At 45.7% G+C, this 23,714-nt stretch overlaps 1 protein-coding gene across 1 annotated transcript in view; it reads left to right on the top strand.

Moving 5' to 3' along the window:
* Positions 1-23,714, top strand: part of CACNA1I (calcium voltage-gated channel subunit alpha1 I) — a 2,078,868-nt gene that overhangs the window by 1,216,120 nt on the left and 839,034 nt on the right. Inside the window, 1 exon segment of the mRNA XM_040359583.1 lies at positions 6,555-6,953. Within this exon segment, the coding sequence (XP_040215517.1) occupies positions 6,555-6,953 (399 nt within the window).

The raw sequence follows: 23,714 nt of genomic DNA, 5'->3' as shown, positions 1-23,714 counted from the left end.
GTACGTTCGTGAATTGGCGTATCTCGCTGATTTACATATCCTCCCCAGCGGCCATTTTAAAATTGCAGTTAAGATCCGACGGTGTAACACAGTTACACCTGTCGGATCTTAGGCATATCTATGCGTAACTGATTCTATGAATCAGTTGCATAGATACGACCGACGCAACCTTGAGATACGACGGTGTATCAGGAGATACACCGTTGTATCTCTATGTGAATCTGGCCCAGGGTCTGCAGTTAAATCATCATTACACAACAATGGGGCAGAGCTGGGCAGCATTTTAGTGGCAGCAGGAGACACTGTGTTTGAAGGTCAAAAGATTGTGTTAAAAGATTCTGGCGATGGAAAAGCTGACCTAGTGTTTATAAGTTTGTGGTTTTCTATTCTAGGAAAATAATAAAAATGCAACAACTCAACCACACCGACAATCTGATGAGATCATAGACCCATATAGAGAATACCCCTGTTTATGGGACGCCAGAAACACATTTTACAAAAATCAAGTCTGAAAGGCAACACTTGTCCGATTTGCCAAATATATGCAGACTTGGATTCCAGAGGTCACTTCCACCGTGATCCAGAACAAGATCAACCACATCAGGAACACCTACAGGAAGAGATATCTACAAGTGCAGGCCTCTCGGAGGTCAGGAGCAGCAGCAGATGATGAACAGGAGCCCAAGCTGTGGTACTACCAACACCTCAGGTTTCTGGATGATCAGTTTGAGGCCCGGGAATCAATTTCAAGTCTTCCTTCCACCCTTTCTTCCAGTGTGCCTTCCGCGGTTCCCCCCACCCCTGCAGAGTGTGCCGAGGAGCTGGCTGACATAGAGGAGGCAGATCTGCTGATCTTCAGTGAGGTATAGTAGTTTACAACATATTTCTTGGCTGAAAATTATTGTTGGTTTAACTAGATGATTTTGTAACCAAAAAGGAAAGCTTGGAAACACAAACAAAAGTCGTGAGCAGAAAGAATTGAGTCAGGGATGCCAACTGCAGGGTCAGAATGAGAGTCTGTTCAATAAAAAAAAAAGAAAAATAAACAAACAGTCAAGAGCTTGAAAATGTGTGTGATTGATTTTGCTAATAATTTAACCATGTCCCGTTTTTCTACACAGGAAGAGATCAGCCAGGAGGCGGCAGCTCTGGAAGGTGGCAGCCAGGAGGAGGAAGGGGTGAGTGCCAGCCAGGAGGAGGCTGGGCCGAGTGGCAGTCAGCAGGTGCCCAGGCCCAGCGGCAGCACCGTATCACAGGTGCCTCCCCTCCAGATGCACCCACCTCGAAAAAGAAGGCGCATGACCCAGCTGGAGGAGGAGTCCCTACGGGTCATCAGGGAGGCATCAGAGATAATGCGGGCCCCCCTTAACCCAGTTGAGAGCTACAGCTCCTATCTTGCAAACGAGCTGCAGGGTTTGGGGGAGGAACAACTGGGCCTGGCCCAAGTCCTGATGGCATCTGTGATACGGTGGGGAAGAAGGGGCGAGCTGACTCGGACCACAGATTTGTGGGACCCGGCCCGGGCTCCTCCTCCTCCTGCTGCCACATTGTCACCACCTGCAAGGGGCCGTGGAAGGAGCCGTGGAAGTAACACTGCAGGGAAGCGTGGAGGGAAGGTTGCAAGGAAGACCAGAAAGTGTTTTCCTGGCTTCAGGCTGATTTGGCCACAAACTGAGGTTGTTGTAGTACCACAGCTTGGGGTCATGTATGACATCTGCTGCTGCTTCTGATTTCTGGGATTTGGGGAGCACATTGTGACTCCTGATGTGTTGTTGCTTTTGTTCTGGATCATGGTGGAATGTGCCTTTGGTATCCAAAGTCTGCAGATATTTGGTAGATTGGGCAAGTGTTGCCCTTCATGTTATTTTTTTTTTTTGGAATTGCCATAATAAATGGATATTTAATTTAAGTAAAATATTTGTCTATTGTGTTTTTCTGGGGAATAGCCATGAAACGTTTCAGAAATACAATGTGTAATTAACAAAGAATACAACCTCCTTGAGGCGGGGTGAAAAAAAAAATTGGTGTGATAACTTGAGAAAAAAAAAATCTCCAAAACAGAACAAAAAAACTATAAAAATGTGTGTGATAACTTGAGAAAAAAAATTGACATTTCTCCAAAACAAAAAAAAGAAAAATGGTGTGATAACTTGAGAAAAAAAAAAGAAGAAATTTCTCCAAAACAAAAAAACAAAAAAATTGGTGTGATAACTTGAGAGAAAAAAAATGACATTTCTCCAAAACTAACAAAAAAAAATTGGTGTGATAACTTGAGAAAAAAAAATACAACACAAAAATAAAAAATATGTAGAGTCAAAGACATTATTTTGGAGATCTGGCTTTCTAAAAAAACATACATAAAAATGAGATCACAAGCAAAAAAGAAATAAAGTCAGTATGGGAGCAGCAAAACATGTTCACTCTAGCCATAGAACGAAAATAAAAATAAAAATGCGCTGCAATAAACGAGACACTAATTTTAAAAATGTAGAATGTACCATCTCAAAAACGAACGCAAGTTTTACAAGAACGAGTGCTCCCGTCCCCTCATTTAGTCTGAGCATGCGTGGACTTTTAACCGATGGTCGTGCGTATTAACCATTGGTCTTGACCGATCTGTTAGGCGTCCATCGGTTGAATTTTAAAGCAAGTTCTACATTTTTGGACCGAAGGATAACTGACCGATGTCACACGGTCGGTTTGGTCCGATGAAAAGGTCCTTCAGTCCGTTTCCATCGGTTTTGACCGACCATGTGTACGAGGCCTTAGAGTCAACACCCAAGCATCTACAGCACTGAAAGACTTGTACGTTCATTCTTAACTCCCACTAGGTAGCCTGTTGGTATCACTTATTCCTTGCAGAGACTTATGCTGATTTCATTTCCTGATTGATTTGGTTTGACTCGCTAGAATACATTGATTTACTTGACGACATTCTGTTCTCTCTTTTTTTTTTTATTCATGTTAGAATAGACCTGTTCACAGTTTGGTCCCCTGAGGGTGAATAGGTTTATTCTTGGAGGTTTGCTAGCTAGAAACTGCATTTAAAGAAATGAATTTGAAGGATTATTCACAATTATTATACTGACTTAATGTATTTATCAAAAATGCATTGGCTATACTATGTAACTGTAATGGTATGAATCCTGTTATACTTTTCTTAATGTCTTTACTTGTTATTTTATGTTCTAATAACTAAATAAAACATTGAATGTTGAATAAAATAAATAAATAAATTAAAAATAAAGAGGAAGTAAACCTTGATGGGGTTTACTTCCTCTGTCTCCCTGCAATGGTAAAGCATAATGGGCTACTTTGCATCGCATAGTAGCCCATTACCTGACACTTACCTGCAGGAGAAGCCCACAATGTTGCCGTCTTCCTCCATGGCAGCGAGCGTCCATCTTCACCCCTCTTCTCCCAGGGACTGCAAACTCCGGCTCTGTGACTGGCCGGAGTCGCGTGATGTCACTCCCACACATGCGCCCGGGAGCCGCCTTTAATGGCATGGCCCAGCTTGATACGGCACAGCGTGCCCTTTCAAGACAGCGCATGCGCAGAAGAAGGCGTCGCTCAGGGAAATTTTAAATATCTCAGAGACCGTGTAGGTATCGGAGATATTGCAAGCACCTACAGAAAGCCTTGTATACACGCTCGGTTTTCTCTGCAAGAACCAGCAAGAAAACTGCTGGCAGAGCTTTCTTGCGAGTAAACCGAGCATGTGTAGGAGGCTTTCAGGTTTCTCGTCTGGAAATCTAGCCAGAATCTCGACGGGAAAAATAGAGATCCTGCTCTCTATTTTCTCACCGAGATTCTTGTCTGTCTGTTTCCCGACCAGAAACCCGAGAGTGTGTATACTTACCTGTCGCCGTGGAAACCCGCGCATGCTCGAAATGACTTTGACGCATGCGCGGTAGCTTCCACGGCATAGGTAGGGTGAAGCAATATGGCGGCGACGGCATCGAATGTGACGTCGTACGCGATGACGTCACCACGTTCTTGCCTTTCAAGAGAACTGCGGTTCTTCTGAAAGGTCTGTGTGTACATTCGAGCGGCAAGAGATTCTTGCCAAGAGCCTCGTCGGGAAAAACAATGTTTTTCATGACAAGATTCTTGCCCGTGTGTATGAGGCCTTAATCTAGGCTTACCTGTAGGTGTAACTTCTCTCCGATTGTTTACAACCACTTTGAAGAGGAAGTAAACCCTGATGGGTGTTCCTTCCTTTTTGCTTCCCTGCAAAGGTAAAGCATAATGGGCTACTATGCATCGCATAGTAGCCCATTATGTGACACTTACCTGCAGGAGAAGCCCGCAATGTCCCCGTCTTCCTCGCGAGTAGTGAGCATCCATTTTCACCCCTCTTTCTTCCAGAGCCGCGAACTCTGGCTCTGTGACTGTCCGGAGTCGCGTGACATTACGTGACATCGCCCCCGCGCATGCCTCCACTCACGTCATGACCCGAGTTAAAAACTGCACAATGTGCCCTTTCTAACTCTGGCGCATGCGCAGAACAAATCGCTGTACAGTTATTCGCAAATATTTCCTAGACCGTGCAGGTTTGGGAGATATTTCAAGCACCTACAGGTAAGCCTTAATCTAGGCTTACCTGTAGGTTAAAGTGGTTGTAAAGGGTTTACAGCCAGGCCGTCGGATCCCGACAGGCAAACCAAACAGCTGCTTGGGGCCCTGAGCTGGCCAGGGGCCCCAGCAGGGCGGGCCCTTGCCGTACCACTGCTTCCTCCTGCAGTCCGGTCGGCCGCACGGAACAGGAGATTCAGTTTCCTGTTCCCGGCCGGACTGATAGGAAGTGCACACACTGAGTGTTCACTTCCTTTCAGTCCGGCCCGGGAACAGCAAACTGAATCTCCTGTTCCGCACGGCCGACCGGTCTGCAGGAGGAAGCAGCGGTGCGGCAATAGCTGGCGTCTTGTTAGGCTCTGCGGAGGATAAAGGTAGACTGTCTTGAGCGGGGGTATAGCGGTATCCTGGATGGTGGGGAGTGGAGTGCTGCCCATACACGTGTATGCAGGTGGTGGGGAGAGGAGTACTGCCCATACACGTGTATGCAGGCTAGGGAAGATTCTAAGATATCCTAACAAATTAAGTAATGTTTTCGGCAGAAATCCCCCCCCCAGACCTTAACTTAATAAAATTCAGTAAGCCAGTCGCCCCCTCCCCCTCGCTTCTCAACTTGAAAATGTGACATTATTTTTCTATGCTTGGGGCCCCCAAATTCCTTCAAACGGCCCTGTTTACAGACACTTTTTAATAAAACTTGCCATCATTTTTCAGTCCAAGAAAAGGAAGCAGATGCCTCATGGGAGTTCAGACTCCATCGTAAGGACTGAGAGAGAGAAGGAACCTGCTATCAGAGCACATGTTGACTGAGACGTGTATTCTTTTTTGTCCTTAATTGCAGCAACGCTGGTTGAACCTTACTGCCATCCCACTGCTTTAATGTACTGTATTTCTATGGCCTCGTACACACCAGCGGATCTGTCCGCTGAAAATGGTCCGCCAGACCGTTGTCAGCGGACATGTCCGCTGCCTCTGCTGCCGGATTTCTGTCTGATGGTTGTACACACCATCAGACAGAAATCCGCGCAGACGCGATACGCGGTGACGTAGCCGCGTCGTTGCCGCGATGATTACGCAGCGACGTGCGCGGCCCTGGAAGGTCAATGCTTCCACGCATGCATCGAATCACTTTGACGCATGCGAGGGCTTTCGGCCGATCGGACATGTCCGGTGAGTCTGTACAGACGACCGAACATGTCCGACGGACAGGCTTCCAGCGGACATGTTTCTTAGCATGCTAAGAAACATTTGTCTGCTGGAAACTGTCCGATCTGCCGGACAATTGTCCGGTCGGCCGTACACACATGACCGAACATGTCTGCTGAAACTGGTCCGTCGGACCAGTTTCAGCGGACATGTTCGGTCGTGTGTACGGGGCCTTAGTGTTTCACATACTTATTCAAAATGACACTCAGTCTGGCTTATTGCAAAATAGGAGGGTGCTGCATGTCGAGCTACACACAGGGAAAGGTGTAGCAGGGACAGAACACTCATTATTGGCCCCTCTAATTCGTCTGACTTAAATTCAGAGGTAAAGAAGTGTATTTTTTGTAGTTGATTGCTATGGCAATGAAATCACACTTAGTTTTCCATAACAAGGAACAGCTTCGGTTCACCTGAAACCCTGAATCTCTGAATCTCATACCTAGTAATCAGTAAAACATTTTTTTTTAAATAAAGAAAACAAAGACCGAGCACAATAAATTTTTACAGTGTGTAGAAAATATTTTTAGTTGATTGGCTCATGTACTATGCAGCCAGCTGCATTACCTGACATATATTCATCCCTTTGTAGCAAGGGTGTTGGAGGAAAAAGTTCAGTTACTGTATGTATTTACCATATAACAATAATGGAGAAGAGAGATTTTTATGATTCAAACATGAACCTAACTCTTAGATAACTATACTATTACTTACTAAGATGTTGTATTTATGTGTCTTTCTTTTTATGGTATTTATGAATTTATGATTTACAGGCAGGGCCACGGCCACCTCACTGGAACAGAGGTGGAGCCTGGGGCAGTCGTAGATCAAGCTGGAACAGCTTAGGCTGTCGTCCAAGTATTAAGCCACGACCATGTACAGCTGAGCATGAGTCTTTACTCTCTCGAGCAGAAATCCACAGAGACAGAAGTCATTCCAGGAGAGCATCAAGTCTGAAACACAGGAGAGCAATGTCCCTGGACAATAAGGGCTCTGCAGATATTCAACATCATTCTGGTGTCCGTACAAGCCATAGGGCACCCAGCAAAGGGACTAACTCAGTTGGAGAATATCAGGATTTCAGTGGAAAACCTCCACAGATCATGAAAGATGTTTTTCCCAAGGTGAACAACCGTAAAGATAGGGAGGAAGAAGAAGAGGAAATTGATTATGTGAGTATAGAGCTTAAATCATTATCTTTAACCACATCCATACCAGGCACTTACGCACCTTCCTGCCCAAGCCAATTTTCAGCTTTCAGAACTGTCACAATTTGAATGACAATTGCGCCGTCATGCGACGCTGTACCCACAAATAGAGCTTTCTTTTGGTGGTATTTGATCACCTCTGCAATTTTTTTTGTGCAACAAATAAGGAAAAAAACTAAAATTTAGAAAAACAATTGTTTTTCTTGGTTTCTGTAAAAAAAAAAATTGTAAATAAGTAAGTTTTCTTCTTCAATGATGGGCACTGATATGGCAGCACTGATGGGCACTGATAAGGCGGCACCAATGAGGTGGCACCAATTAGGTGGCACTGATGGGTACTGATGGTCACTGATAGGCAGCACTGATAGGTGGCACTGTTATGCAGCACTGATGGGCACTCATAGGCGGCACTGATGGGCACTCATAGGCGGCACTGATGGGTACTCATGGGCGGCACTGATGGGTACTCATGGGCGGCACTGATGGGTACTCATGGGCGGCACTGATGGGTACTTATGGGTGGCCACTGATAGGTGGCACAGATGGGCACTGATAGGTGTGCACTGATGGGCATGGATGGGCACTGAGAGGTGGCACTGATGGACAATGATGAAAACTGATGGGTGGCACTGATGATACTGATGGGTGGCATTGCTGGGCATCACATTTTTTTGTCCATAATGTTGCCAGTCAGTGCCCATTTGTGGGCACTGATTGGCATCTATTGTGCTTATTTTTTAATATGTGGATGGCCATGGGGTACATACCTGGCCATCCACATGTTGCCCCCTTCCCTGGTAGGTCTAGTGGCTTCCCTGGTGGTCCAGTGTGGGCATCTGTGGCCGCCGATCAGCTCTCCTCTACTCGTGTCTGTCAGACGCGAGTGAAGAAAAGCCGATCAACAGCTCTTCCTGTTGTTGTTTTTTTTTTTTTAATTCATATATTCTTTATTTATTTTCTTCAATACAAAAGTTCTATTTAAGTTACATACATCTTTATAGATAAAACACATCATATAAAATTTAAGGCGCTCACTATACCCATGACCCAACCCCTCCTCCCCCTTCCTCCCTATCATCTTATTTGTACCTCACGCACAAACTCTCTCTCTCTATTACATTTTAAGCTTTTTCCTTATCTCACTTCGGATGAATTTATCCACTTTATCTATAAAGTGTCTCTCTCTTTCACTATTTCCTCTCTCTCGGGCTACTCTCTAGCTACCAGTCTCAATTCTTCTCCCCTCTCTAGGGTGGACACCCCATTCTACTCAACCAGGGCTCCCACAACGTTTTAAATTTATTAAAATTGCCCTGTCTAGTTTGAACTACTTTTTCCTTCCATAAGTAGTGTTTATCACATTGACCCATTCCGCTGATGTAGGCGCTTTTTGTGATTGCCAGTTTTGTGCTATCAGTTTTCTGGCCTGGAACAGACACCTTATGACCACTACTGTAATGCCCCTTTGCTCATGCCTCTCCTCTATACAACCCAATACGCATACCCTGGCCTCTGGTTCCAGAGCAATCCCAAAGGTTGTATTTATAATCTCTAAAACCTTAACCTAGTATCTATATAATTTCGGGCATTTACACATCATGTGTATACGGTCTCCTGACACCTAGGGCATTTGTCATCTAATTTCCTTCCAAATTCATATAACCTCTTTGGGGTGTAGTAAACTCTATGTACTAAAAATAGATGAGATACTCTCTGTGACGGGGCGAGTGACACCGATGTCCCTAGCTCCAGTATCCCTTCCCATTGTTCAGTTGTTATGGGGCCTACATCCTCCTCCCACCTTTGTTTATTTTTTCCAAATCTCTCTCCCCCATAGACCTATCACTAATCTGTGAATATAATTCTGAAATAAGGCCTTTGGAGATTTCTGACTTAATTAACCGTTGAAGGTGGGGGATTTTTTGCCATCTCACCGGATACACCTTGAATTGGGCTTGAAGGGCGTGTCTAGTTTGCAGGTAGGTATAGAACAAGGAGTTTGGAATAGCATATTCTTTACTTAGTTCTGCAAAAGATTTCAGTGTATTACCTACATATAGTTGTGCCAATCTGGTTATACCTAACTTTTCCCATTCTTTTAATTTCCCCATAACTATGATTTCCTGCAGATATTTGTTTTCCCAGAGCTTTCCTGCCTGCCATATTCTTTTAACCATCTTTAATGTTGAATTCTTAGCAGAAAAGGAGTCGGCCTCCAGAGTTTCTATTATATAATTATGTGGGGACCCCTTTAACCTAATTTTCCCACTGGCACTCCCTCCTCCTTCTATAGTGCACCCCCCCAGGTGCTGTAATTGAGCCGCAAAAAATTTGCTACGGGGATGTGGGACGGCCAAACCTCCCTTATTTGTTGGCAGTTGTAATGTTTGAAGACTAATCCTCGCCTTTCCCTTCTTCCAAATTAATTCCCTAAAAAGGGTCTCTATTTTTTTAAACCATGCTTTACCTATCCATACAGGAAAGTTATGGAGCACATAAAGCATTTGTGGCATCCAGATCATCTTAATGAGATTAATTCATCCGGCTACCGATAAGGGAAGTCATCCCCAAATATCAGCTTTACATTTAAATTTAGCTAGAAGTGGCTTTAAGTTGTTACTAATATATTGTTCTGGATCTCTTGTTACCACTATCCCCAGTCAATTTTCTCCGCTATTTTTAACTGGGGAATTTCTGCACAAACAGCATTTTCTACTGGATCCACCGGGGCTTCTATAATATTTCTATCCTCCTCTGTTAGAACTGGCGTTTCTATTCCCCTTAGAAAATCATCCATTTGTGGCATCTCATCCCCTCTTTTTGATTCATATAACTTCTGATAATATGCCACAAATGTATCCAAAATGATGGATGTTTGAGAGGATATCTCACCCCCCAATGTCCTGACTGGAGGGATACTAGAAGGGGCCGAATTGGTTTTAGCTAGGAGTGTCAGTGTATGACCTACACTGTCCCCATCTGCAAATGCACTCTGTCTTTGGAAGAGGCGCTTATTCTCCACTTTCCTATTAAATGCCATCTTATACCCCTGCTGTTTCTCGAGCCATCTCATTTGTTTAATCAGTGTTCACGCCTCTTCCTGTTTACATCGTGATCAGCCGTGATTGGACACGGCTGATCACGTGGTAAAGAGCCTCCCACGGAGGCTCTTTACCAAGAACGGTGTAGCGGTGTGTCAGAATGACACACCGCTCCACCGATCGCCGCGTTGTGGGCCCCCCCCCGGGCGCGCGGTGGCTGTTATTCTGCTGAATGTCATATGACGTCCAGTCAGGATAAGGCAACCACTTTACGGATGTCAACCTGCTATTGACCGGGCGGGAAGTGGTTAACATGATACTATGCAGATATTTCCTTTTAATGTTTGCATATTAGTAGCATTGTATGTGAGGAAGCTATGGCTTAATCACATCACTCTTTTATTTTGCTCTTTTTTTTGCACTTGTCCAAATACTATTAGCACAAATCTACAGAGTATTTTTTTTCTTTCATTCTGCTCCCTTAATGTCCTATTACTAATTCTTAAAACCTTCAATACAGGGCATTTTCACCCCCTTCCTGCCCAGACCAATTTTTAGTTTTCAGCACTGTCACATTTTGAATGACAATTGCGCAGTCTTACGATGTGGCTCTCAAACAAAATTGGCGTCCTTTTTTTTCCACAAATAGAGCTTTCTTTTGGTGGTATTTGATCACCTCTGCAGTTTTTATTTTTTGCTCTATAAACAAAAGAAGAGCGACAATTTTGAAAACAAACACAATGGGGCTGATTTACTATGCTCTGTGCGCTGCGCTGGTTCATGCCTTAATTAGTGCGCCGGGTGGAGGCTTAATTAGGCGCATGAACCAGCGTAGCAGCCGGCGCATTGAAAGTAATACGTAAAGCCGCGCCGATCTCCCTATAGAAGTTTATGGGAGAATTCAAAAGTGTTTGGGGACCTCAGTCCTGCCCCAGGGGACATGTATCAATGTTTTTTTTTTTTTTTTAAAACGGCCGTTTTTTCGGGAGCAGTGAAATTAATAATTCTTAAAGTGAAACAATAAAAGTGAAATATTCCTTTAAATTTCGTACCTAGGGGGGGTGTAATGTCAGCATGTGAAATAGCGCATTTTTCCCGCACTTAGAACTGCCCCTGCACAAAGTGACATTCAGAAGGAAAAAAAGCCATTTAAAAATTCACACGCGGCTATAATGAATTGTCGGCTCTGACAATTCTGACAGGATTAATTCATAAAACAAACAAAAAAATGTGTAGGGGTTCCCCCAAATTAAATTACCAGGCCCTTCAGGTCTGGAATGGATATTAAGGGGAACCCCGCCGTAAAAAAAAAAAAAAAAGACGTGCGGTTCCCGGCAAATATCCATTCCAGGCCCTTCAGGTCTGGTGTGGATTTTAAGGGGAACTCCACCCCAAATTTAAAAAAAAAATGGCGTGGAGTCCCCCTAAAAATCCACACCAGACCCTTATCCGAGCACGTTAACCTGGCCGGCCGCAGAAAAGAGGGGGGGACAGAGTGCGGCCCCCCCCTCTCCTGAACCGCACCAGGCCACATGCCCTCAACATGGGGAGGATGTCCCCATGTTGATGGGGACAAGGGCCTCATCCCCACAACCCTTGCCCGGTGGTTGTGGGGGTATGCGGGCAGGGGGCTTATCAGAATCTGGAAGACCCTTTTAACAAAGGGGACCCCCAGATCCTGCCCCCCCCTATGTGAAATGGTAATGGGGTACATTGTACCTCTACCATTTCACCCCCAAAAAAATGTCGAAGTGTTAAAAATGACAGTAGCCGGTTTTTGACAAATCTTTTAATAAAATCTTCTTTTCTTCTTCCATTCGGGTTTCTTCCGCTGCTTCTTTCTTGGGTCTTCTCGTCCACATCTTGCCCGACGTCTTCTTCTATCTTCTCCGTCCGTCCTTCAGCCTCCTCGTCTGCCCGGTGTCTTCTCCTATCTTCTTCTCCTTCAGCCTCCTCGTCTGCCCGGTGTCTTCTCCTGTCTTCTCCGTCCTTCAGCCTTGTCGTCTGCCCGGTGTCTTCTCCTATCTTCTTCTCCTTCCGTCGGCCTCCTCGTCCGCATCTTGTGTGTTCTCCTGTCTTCTTCTCGGTCCGCCAGCGCTTGAATTTGAATTGGCCGCCGTGTTCCGCTCCTGGGACCCGCCCCCCTCTGACGCCACAAGTAAACTCCTTAGAAGGTCATGTGCGTCAGAGGGGGGCGGGGTCACAGAGCGTCACACGGCAGGGGAATTCGATTTGAAGCGCGACGTCCGGAGAAGAAAAACCCGCCGCAGCTTCCAATTGAAGTTCCCGCCGTGTCACACTCATGTGACCCGCCCCCCTCTGACGCACATATGCCACACGCGGACTTTCAGATAAGTTAACCTGTGGCATCAGAGGGGGGCGGGTCCCAGGAGCGGGAACACGACGGGATCTTCAATTTCAAGCGCAGCACCCAGAAGATCAAGAAGATGCGGGACGAGAAGGTCGACGGACAGAGAAGAAGATGGGAGAAGACAGCAAGACGGCAAGATGTGGACGAGAAGACCCAAGAAAGAAGCAGAGGAAGAAACCCGAATGAAAGAAGAAGAAGGAACCGCGGAAAGAAGATTTTATTAAAGGAATTGTCAAAAACCGGCTACTGTCATTTTTCACACTTTTGTCACTTTTTTTTTGTAAAATGGTAGGGGTACAATGTACCCCATTACCATTTCACACAGGGGGGGGGCCGGGATCTGGGGGTCCCCTTTGTTAAAGGGGTCTTCCAGATTCTGATAAGCCCCCCGCCCGCAGACCCCCACAACCACCGGGCAAGGGTTGTGGGGATGAGGCCCTTGTCCCCATCCTCCCCATGTTGAGGGCATGTGGCCTGGTGCGGTTCAGGAGAGGGGGGGGGCCGCACTCTGTCCCCCCCTCTTTTCTGCGGCCGGCCAGGTTAACATGCTCGGATAAGGGTCTGGTGTGGATTTTTAGGGGGACTCCACGCCATTTTTTTTTTAATTTGGGGTGGAGTTCCCCTTAAAATCCACACCAGACCTGAAGGGCCTGGTATGGATATTTGGGGGGACCCCACGCCATTTTTTGGGGGGGTTTTTACGGCGGGGTTCCCCTTAATATCCATTCCAGACCTGAAGGGCCTGGTAATTTAATTTGGGGGGACCCCCATACATTTTTTTTTTTTTTTAATGAGCAATGACTGTTATCTTTATAGCCATGAGTACTTTAAACTTACTTTTTTTTCACTTCAGAAATGACATCTTGTACAGGGACAGTTCTAAGCACGGGAAACATGCATGTAAACCCCCTCCCCCCCTGTATGAAATTTAAAGGAATATTTCACTTTTATTATTTCACTTTAACCACTTGTAAATATCCCTTGTAATAGGACTAGTGTGTGACAGGTCCTCTTTATGGAGAGATGCGGGGTCAATAAGGCTGGAAAGCATGGTATTGGAGAAAAAAAAAGATCTCATGCTTTCAGCTGCAATCATGTTCGTTCAGCACAGTGGTGTAGTGTATAGCACTTTGACCTAGCAGCAAAAGGGTCGCTGGTTCGAATCCCGCCCGTGACACCATCTGCATGGAGTTTGCATGTTCTCCCTGTGCCTGCGTGGGTTTCCTCCCACACTATAAAAACATGCTGTAAATCGGATCCGGTCTAAATAAGCCCTAATATGCAGTAGTATATTTAGGTTTTGTGCTGCCCTAGGCCTGACTACATATCTGCACCTCCTAATAGAAAAATGACCCACCCCTTCCTGTCAAAGCCACACCCTGTTTTTGTATCACCCGCCCAGGAATTTTCAGGGCACACACACACACTAGTTCTGGGGGGGGGGGTTACTGGGGGGGAGGGGGTTACTGCCCCGCCTCTGCACTGCCTCCTGGCGTGGTGGCCATCTGTAAGCCAGATGGGCCCCATAATCTTCTATTGCCCGGGGGCCCCATGAGTTGTCAGTCCGCCCCTGGTTCTAGTTTAAGCACAAATTTCATGGAGTTTTATTGAGAGGCCTAAGAAAATATAACCATGCCAATAGGCCAGGATACAGCGTGGCTAATATGTATGAATGTGTGTGTTAGAGCACCCCACCCAATGTTAACTAAAAAATTATTAATTTGCAAATAAGTATTATCTGCTCATTTTTTTGGGGATGTCTGCACCCCTGATAGTGACAACATTTGTGAGGTGTCTTCATCCTTTCTAATTCATTCACTTCCTGTCACATAGCCAAACAGGAAGTGAGGGTAAAACCTTACTAATATCTTTTCTTGGGGACACAGAGATCAATCTAAATAGTTTCCCATTATGTAAATTGCACTCTAGCATTTTGCTGTGTACACCCCAAATTATTAGGGACTTTGGGGTCCATTTACTAAAGGCAAATCAAGTGCAAGTGCAAAGCAAGGAAGAAAACAAAACAACTTTGCTTCTACAGGATTGGATGTTAAAACCATCAGTGCTTCCTCTCTGATTTTCAGCAACTATGCTTGTACTGCAGAGTGGCTTTGCCTTTACTAAACCCCAAACTAAATAATCATTTGGGGCAGGGATCCTCAAACTACGGCCCTCCAGCTGTTGTAGAACTACACATCCCAGGATGCCTTGTAATGCACTGACATTCACAGACATGACTAGGCATGATGGGAATTGTAGTTCCTGAACAACTGGAGGGCCGTAGTTTGAAGACCCATGATTTGGGGTGTACACAGCAGTGCTGGAGTGCAATTTGCTTAATGGGGACACTAGTTAGATTGACCTATGTCCCCAAGAAATGACACTGGTAGGGTTTTAACCTCACTTCCTGTTCAGCTGTGTGACAGGAAGTGAAGCCAATTTTAAGAAAAGGGACACAAAGCTCAACCCAAAAAAAAAAAAAACAAAGCAGGGGTTCTAACACTCACTTGGCTTCCCTCAAACACCCACAATTTGAATAGGATTGCCTTGCGCTAGATTTAAGCACAGTGCTGTAAATCAGCACGTCAAGCCTGTCCACCAATAGCAAAACCCCCCCCCCCCACACAGGCCATGTTTGCAGGTTTTCCTTCATCTTGCACATGTGCTTTAAAAGACAGTCTGGACAGCAATTCTTGATAAGAGAAATCCACAAAACATGTCCTGTCGGGGGTACTTGAGGGCTGAGGACCACTGCAGAAAAAAGAAAATACTTACCACTTTGTCTTTAATTTCCTCGAGATTAAACATGGCAAACATTTCATGATTACACACCAGGAAAGAAGCTTAGACAAAAATCACACATAATTTGTTAGGCCCAAACCTATTTCAGCTGCAGCTGTCAACATATGTAGCATGAAAAAGTAACAAAAGACAAAACTTAAAAATTTTAAAGTAATTTTTATTGGTCAACAAAACAAGGAAAGCAAAAAAAGACAAACAAACAAACACAAACAAAAATACATTTCAAAAATCTAAATAACCATAGCTTTAACATCTTCACACATTTTTCATAAAATAAGGCCACATAGACAAATACATCAAAGTGAACATCATTTAAAAATAAACCAAAACCATTGGCAAAATAAAACAAAAACCATGCAACAAACCACATTTGTGTTTAGCAACAGCATTTCTGCCAGCCTGCCCCTTCTGAGGGCAGCTGAGGAATGATCGATCCCTGCTTTTTATAACAGTGCTAGTAATGAAGCAATTGAAATCACATGAACAAATTGCAGTCTCTAGTTTGGGTGAGCTTGTAATTGCGCACACCTGGTATTAACCCAAACCACGCTCTATGAGCATCCAAGTGTTTTTCACCTTTTAAAAAGAAAGGATAATTTGTTTCTAAGTATTTGAGCAGACTCAGTTCATCACACATGTAGGAACCAAGCTGCAATGGCATGAGAGCTTTTTTTTTTTTTTTTTCCCTGATCTGATGCTTTCCAGCCTGAAGGGGAGGTGTTAAAGACAGAAGTACATTTAATAATCTATTTGTGGGAAAAAAAAGGTTGCCAATTTTGTTTGGGAGCCACGTCGCATGACTGCGCAATTGTCAGTTAAAGCGACGCCGTGCCGAATCACAAAAACTGGCCCGGTCATTGACCAGCAATATGGTCCGGGCTCAAGAGGTTAAAAATTCACAAAACACTAAAGTTAGCCCAATTTTTGTTGATAATGTGAAAGATGATGTTACACCGAGTAAATAGATACCTTACATGTCACGCTTTACTATTGCAAACACGCCTGGAATGGGGCCAAAATTCAGTACTTGAAATTCCCCATAGGCGACCTTTTTTTTTTTTCAGGTTACCAGTTTATAGTTACAAAGAAGGTCTAGTGCTAAAAGTCTTGCTCTCGCTCTAACGCACGCGTCAATACCTCACATGTGTGGTTTGAACGATGTTTATATATGTGGGCGGGACTTGCGTAAGTCCCGCCCACATATGTAAACACCGTTCAAACCACACATGTGAGGTAGTGACGCGTGCGTTAGAGCGAGAGTAATACTTTTAGCACTAGACTTTCTCTGTAGCTATAAACTGGTAACCTGAGAAAAAAAAAAAAAGGTCGCCTATGGGGATTTTTTTAAGTAATGAAATTTGGCCCCATTGCAGGAGTGTTTTCAATAGTAAAGCGTGACATGTAAGGTATCTATTTACTCGGTGTAACATCATCTTTCACATTATCACCAAAAATTGGGCTAACTTTAGTGTTTTGTGAATTTTTAACCACTTGAGCCTCGGACCATATTGCTGGTCAATGACCGGGCCAGTTTTTGTGATTCGGCACGGCGTCGCTTTAACTGACAATTGCGCAGTCGTGCGACGTGGCTCCCAAAAAAAATTGGCAACCTTTTTTTTCCCACAAAGAGAGCTTTATTTTGGTGGTATTTGATCACCTCTGCGTTTTTTGAATTTTTCGAGCTATAACCAAAAATAGAGCGACATTTTAAAAAACCAAAAAGAGTAATTTTGACTTTTTGCTATAATTAATATCCCCTAAAATATATATTCTAAAAAATAAATAAATCCCTCAGTTTAGGCCGATACATATTCTACATCTTTTTGGTTCCCAAAAACTCGCAATTAGCGTTTATTGATTGGTTTTGGCAAAAGTCTCCAAAATATGGCATTTTTGTTGTATTTTTTATTTAACAAGTTATTACCGATTTTTATCGGTACTGCGACATTATGGCGGACACATCGGACACTTTTTTGGAACCATTGGCATTTTTCTAGTGATCAGTGCTGTAAAAATGCATTGCTTACTCTAAAAATGCCACTGGCAGGGAAGGGGTTAACACTAGGTGCGAGGGAGGGGTTAAATATGTTCCCTGGGTGTGTTCTAACTGAAGGGGGGGGGACTGACATGGGTAAATGACAGATCGCTGTTCATGAAGGGGAACTCCAGACCAAAAAAAAAAAATGTGGGTTCCCCTTCAGGTGCATACCAGGCTCTTAGGCTTGGTCTGGAACATAAGGGGTTAAACCCGCGCCGAAAACCAGCGTGGGGTTCCCCCCAAGATCCAAACCAAGCCCTCATCCCAGGCACGCAGCCGGACAGGAATGGGGCGGGGACGAGCGAGCGCCCCCCCCTCCTGAGCCGTACCGGACCGCATGCCCTCAACATGGGGGAGTGTGTGCTGTGGGGGAGGGGGGCACTGCCCCCCCACCCCAAAGCACTCTTGTCCCCATGTCGATAGGGACAAGAGCCTCTTCCCGACAACCCTGGCCGTTGGTTGTCGGGGTATGCGGGCGGGGGGCTTATCAGAATCTGAGAGGCCCCTTTAATAAGGTGGCCCCCAGATTCCGGCCCCCCACCCTATGTGAAGGAGTATGGGGGTACATCGTACCCCTACCCATTCACCTGGGGAAAAAAATGTAAAGAAATAAAACACCACACATGAATAAATTAATTTATTAGTCTGCCGGGGGTCTTCTGCCGGGCCCCCCCACCACCCCATTAGGCCCCGGGCTTCGCCGTAATTCACCGGGACCCCCTTCACCAGTGAGGCTCCTGCCTTTGGGGGAGGGTCCCGGGCTTCGACGGTTTCTGCGGGGGGGGTGCACTTGCACCCCACCCCCGTCTTCAGCGCCGTAATTCACCGGGACCCCCTTCACCAGTGAGGCTCCTGCCTTTGGGGGAGGGTCCCGGGCTTCGACGGTTTCTGCGGGGGGGGGTGCACTGGCACCCCACCCCCGTCTTCAGCGCCGTAATTCACCGGGACCCCCTTTACCAGTGAGGCTCCTGCCTTTGGGGGAGGGTCCTGGGCTTCGACGGTTTCTGCGGGGGGGGGTGCACTGGCACCCCACCCCCGTCTTCAGCGCCGTAATTCACCGGGACCCCCTTCACCAGTGAGGCTCCTGCCTTTGGGGGAGGGTCCTGGGCTTCTACGGTGTTTTCCGCCGGGGGGCGACACCCGCGGGCTTCTGCGATGCCTTCCGCTTCTGCCTGTCTCCTCCGCGGAGCACAGGGCTTGTCTCCGCTGTCTTCTCCCTTCTCTTCCATTCGATGTTGACACGACGAGGTCCGGCGCTGGAATGCCGTCTGAGCAGCGGGCATGGACTTATATAGGGCAATGCCACCATGTGACCTCAACCCATGTGACATCACATTCCCATCATGCCCAGGGAATGTGATGTCACATGGGTTGAGGTCACATGGGGGCATTGCCCTATATAAGTCCATGCCCGCCGCTGACACAGCATGTCAGCGCGGAACCTCGTCGTGTCAACATCGAATGGAAGAGAAGGGAGAGGACAGCGCAGACAAGCCCTGTGCTCCCGGAGGAGACAGGCAGAAGAAGGAAGAAAGAAGACGGAAGAAAGCCCTGGCTCCGCGGGGGAGCCAGGCAGAAGAGGGAGCAGAGAAGACAGAAGAGAAAAGACCTGGGAGTTGGCGCACCCCCGGCAGAAGACCAGGAACCCTGGCGGAAGGCACCGGAAAGACCGGGGGATAGGCGCCATCCCCCGGCAGAAGACCCCGAAGTCCGGATGCCCCCCCCCTAATGTAAAAGAGCTTAAATGGGGTGGGGGCATCCGGCGGAAGGCTCCGGAGAGGACCGAGGGATGGCGCCCTCCCCCGGCAGAAATCACCGAAGCCCAGGGTCCCGGCAGAAGATCGGGAGAGAAGACCCCCCCTTGTAAGAGAGCTAAAGAAGAAAGGGGGGGCTCCGGAGCAGATTAATAAAATATTTTATTGTGTGGTGTTTTATTTTACTTTACACTTTCCCCCATGTGAATGGGTAGAGGTACGATGTACCCCATACTCATTCACATAGGGTGGGGGCCGGCATCTGGGGGCCCCCTTATTAAAGGGAGCTCGCAGATTCCGATTAGCCCCGCCCGCATACCCCGACAACCAATGGCAAGGGTTGTCGGGAAGAGGCTCTTGTCCCTATCGACATGGGGGCAAGAGTGCTGTGGGGTGGGGGGGGCAGTGCCCCCCTCCCCCACAGCACACACTCCCCCATGTTGAGGGCATGCGGTCTGGTACGGCTCAGGAGGGGGGGGCGCTCGCTCGTCCCCACCCCCATTCCTGTCCGGGCCAGACTGCGTGCTTGGGATGAGGGCTTGGTTTGGAACCCCTCACGTTCCGGACCAAGCCTAAGAGCCTAATGTAGCCCTGGAGGGGGACCCGCGCCGATTTCAAGTTTGAAATTTGGCGCGGAGTTCCCCTTCATGGCTGAAAACAGCTCGGAGATTCCCGTGCGCCGCGTCACGCAGCGAATTCACGGGTACGCCGCTTGGTATTTACCAAGATTTTCACGGCGTACTGACAAGGCGCACGGGAAGCGCCAAAATTTCTCTCTGCGCATGCCCAGTATGCAAATGAACCTCCCGAGGTTCAGGCGCACTGTGCAAGCGTACGGGGATCTGTTTTCAAAAAACACTTTCCCTTTCAATTCGGCCCGCCAAACACATTCAAACACATGTCACTTCACTTCCCCTGCATCCCCCCACCTCCCCCCCTAATAAACTCCCGCCCAAACCCCCGCAATTTACATTTCAATGTGCCGTGCGCCAGGTCTGTACTGGTGCACAATGCACCCTCTCCTGGGCGCACGGAGCACATTAGTAACTAGGGAAATACACTGCACTAGCAGCGTATTTCTTTAGTAAATGGCAAAACGGCTGCTACTCCTGCTTTTACTTCATGAGTCATGGAGTAAAGACTTGGTAAATCAGCCCCAATATCTTTTAATTTTTGATTTAATAAATATTTTTTTTTCTCAGTTTAGACCGATATGTATTCTTCTACATATTTTTGGTAAAAAAAATTGCAATAATCGTATTTGATCGGTTTGCGCAAAAGTTCTAGCATCTACAAAATAGGGAATATAATTATGGCATTTTTTTTTTTTTTTTTTTACTAGTAATGGCGACGATCTGCAATTTTTATTGTGACTGTGACATTGCGGCGGGCATATCGGACACTTTTGACACATTTTTGGGACCATTCACATTTATACAAAACTGCACTGATTACTGTGTAAATGTGACTGGCAGGGAAGGGGTTAACACTAGGGGGCGAGGAAGGGGTTAATATGTTCCCTAAAATGTGTTCTAACTGTAGGGGGAGGGGGACTCACAAGGGGAGGAGACCGATGTGTGTTCCTCTGTTCTGGGAACACACATCTGTCTCCTCACCGCTGACAGGACATGGATCTGTGTGTTTACACACACAGATCCGTGGACCTGCCGTGATTGCAGGCAATCGCAGGTGCCCGGCGGACATCGCGGCCGCCGGGCACGTGCACTGGGTCCCGAGCAATGCGGTCTGAAGGAGAAAGGGTTCCCGCTGACGTCATTTTACAATGACTCGGTAGGGAACGTGTTAAGAATAAAACTATGGTTTAAAAATAATTTCTGTTTATAACCTATAATGCGGCGTACACACGATCGGACATTCCAACATCAAAACTGTGGATTTTCCGACAACAAGCTCACATCGAACATTTGTTGTTGGAAATTCCAACCGTGTGTAAGCGGCATAACAGTTGTTACTCTTTAAGCTGGGGCAATTGAAGATATTGATCATGCTCAGCATATTATGTGTACAACTGTTTTCGTACACTTGATAAGGTGAAAAAATGTGGCGCTCATTGAATAAAATAACATAAGCTAATCATAAATATTAAGAAGAGAGCAAATAAGTCCAATAAATATTGTAGCAGCGCTTTTGTTCTTGTTGAGGTGGACAAACTTCTTTATGTAATACTCTTCATAAAGGAAAACAATGCAGATAATAAGGAGAGGTGCTCAAAGCGGTGTAGTTCGTTAATAATAGCGGTGTAAAAAATCCTCTTCACAGTCCACCAATCACCAAAATACCACCACGTGAACACAGGAAGCCCCTCTCGGGGATGCACTTACCACAAGAATAAGTATAATTTGCCTTCAAACCACAGCAACCTTCCTTCTGTCCTTTTTTGAACTTCCTTACACCGTATACAGAGATGGGATCCACTTGGGCTCATGCAAACAACAACAAAGTGCACTCCATAGCGTGATACTGTTTAAAACATTATTGTTACAAAAAAAGTGTGAAAATGTTAAAAAACGACAGGAGACAGCTTGGGACAAGTCCTTTATTAAAAATAAAAAATAAAAAAAATATTCCAGCGATGTAATCCAGTCTCGATGTCCAGCGTTGAAATCTATTCTTGATCTTCAGCGATGATCCATTCTCCAGTGATGATCTCCAGCGAGGAAGGATGAACGATCCTGCCTCCACCGGAGGCACCAGGCCGAATGACGCACAAGCTGTTTGACAGCTCTTTTATAACCGAGGGCGAAGCCACCCGTGATGTGGACGGGTGACCCCGCTGACGCAACGGGGGTTTCCCATGATATGTCAGAGGGGGTGGGGGTCACACGTCACGGGTGGCCCCGCCCTCGGTTATAAAAGAGCTGTCAAACAGCTTGCACGTCATTCAGCCGGGTGTCTCCAGTGGAGGCAGGATTGTGCATCGTTCCTCGCTGGAGAATGCATCATCGCTGAAAATTGAGAATGGATTACAACGCTGGACATCTAGACTGGATTACATTGCTATAATCGTTATTTTTTTATTTTTAACAAAGGACTTGTCCCAAGCCGTCTCCTGTAGTTTTTAACATTTTTACACTTTTTTTGTGAAATGGTAGGGGTACCAATTCACATGGGGGGGATCTGGAGTTCCCCTTTGTTAAAGGGGGCTTCCAGATTCCGATAAGCCCCCTGCCCACAGACTCCCACAACCACCAGGCAAGGTTTGTGGAGATGAGGCCCTTGTCCCCATCAACATAGGGACATCTTCCCCATGTTGAGGGCATGTGGCCTGGTATAGTTCAGGAGGGGGGTGCACTCTCATCATCCCCCCCTCTTTTCCTGCGGCCTGCCAGGTTGCATGCTTGGATAAGGGTCTGGTATGGATTTTTTGGGAAACCCTTTTTTTAATTATGGCGTGGGGTTCCCCTTAAAATCTATACCAGACCTAAAGGGTCTGGTATGGATTTTTTGGGGGAACCCTACGCCATTATTTTCAATTTGGTGTAGGGTTCCCCTTAATATCCATACCAGACCTGAAGGGCCTGGTAATGGAATTTAGGGGGACCCCCACATATTTTTTATTTTTATTTTTCAATGACTTTCAATGAATTTTATCTGTATTGCCGGGACCCGACAATTCAGTAAAATTACTTTTTTTTCCTTTAGAAATGTCATTTTGTGCAGGGACTGTTATAAACATGGGAAACATGCACTACTTTACAGGCATACTATAGACACCCACAGGTACGAAATGTAATGGAATATTTCACTTTTATTGATTCACTTTAAGCATTATTAAAATCACTGCTCCTGAAAAAACGTCAGTTTTTAAAACTTTTTTTTGCATTGATACATGTCCCCCTGGGGCATGACCTCGGGTCCCCAAACACTTTTTCCGACAATAACTTGCAAATTAACCATTAAAATTAGCACTTTTGATTTTTCATGTTCGTGTTTCATAGACTTTAATGGTGTTAGCGTGTTCAAACTAATTTTTTATCTGTTCGCATGTTCTGCTGTGAACCGAACTGGGGGGGGGGGGGCGTTCGGCTCATCCCTAGTTACTGCTGGTAGAGAATACCAGATAAACGACTTCATCTCATGTAAGACTGAAGGGGTGGTGTACCTGCTAGAATGCCCATGCCGGATCCAGCATGTTGGAAGAACAAAAAGGGAACTATGGAAAAGATTGAGAGAACACACACAAAACATTAAGAACGGATTCCCTGTCTAGACACTATGATCAGTTTCACAATAGAGACCCCTCCTTTCTATTTGTATGGGGGAAAAATAAAAACCCCATTGGAGGGGTGATAATAAGGTCATAAAAGTCAATCCGAATCCCGGTGGATACATGAGCTCCTTACCTTGACACCATTGGGACACAACGTGAAATTTGATTTAAATAGTTTTATATCAAACTATTAATCTTCGATTCACTCATTTATTTTTTGATTTGTATCAAATAATAAAACCCATTCGCAGATGGGGTGTAGGAATTATTTTTGCTCTGAGAGATTATTTATTGTACATGGCTTCCCTTCCATTAATTTTTTTTTTTAATATATATATTCTATTCCTTTTAAGTGGACTAGGACAAGAGTTCTTGCCCATACCCATTTGAGGTGATGGTTCTTTTCATTCTATATCATCTCCTTCTATATTACTCTTGGAATTTTTTCCATTATATACTAAATTGCTGGTATGATTCTTTCAGAAAAA

Source organism: Rana temporaria, chromosome 7, assembly GCF_905171775.1.
Source record: "Rana temporaria chromosome 7, aRanTem1.1, whole genome shotgun sequence".
Taxonomy (NCBI): Eukaryota; Metazoa; Chordata; class Amphibia; order Anura; family Ranidae; genus Rana; species Rana temporaria.
This window is presented reverse-complemented; position numbering and strand designations above follow the sequence as displayed.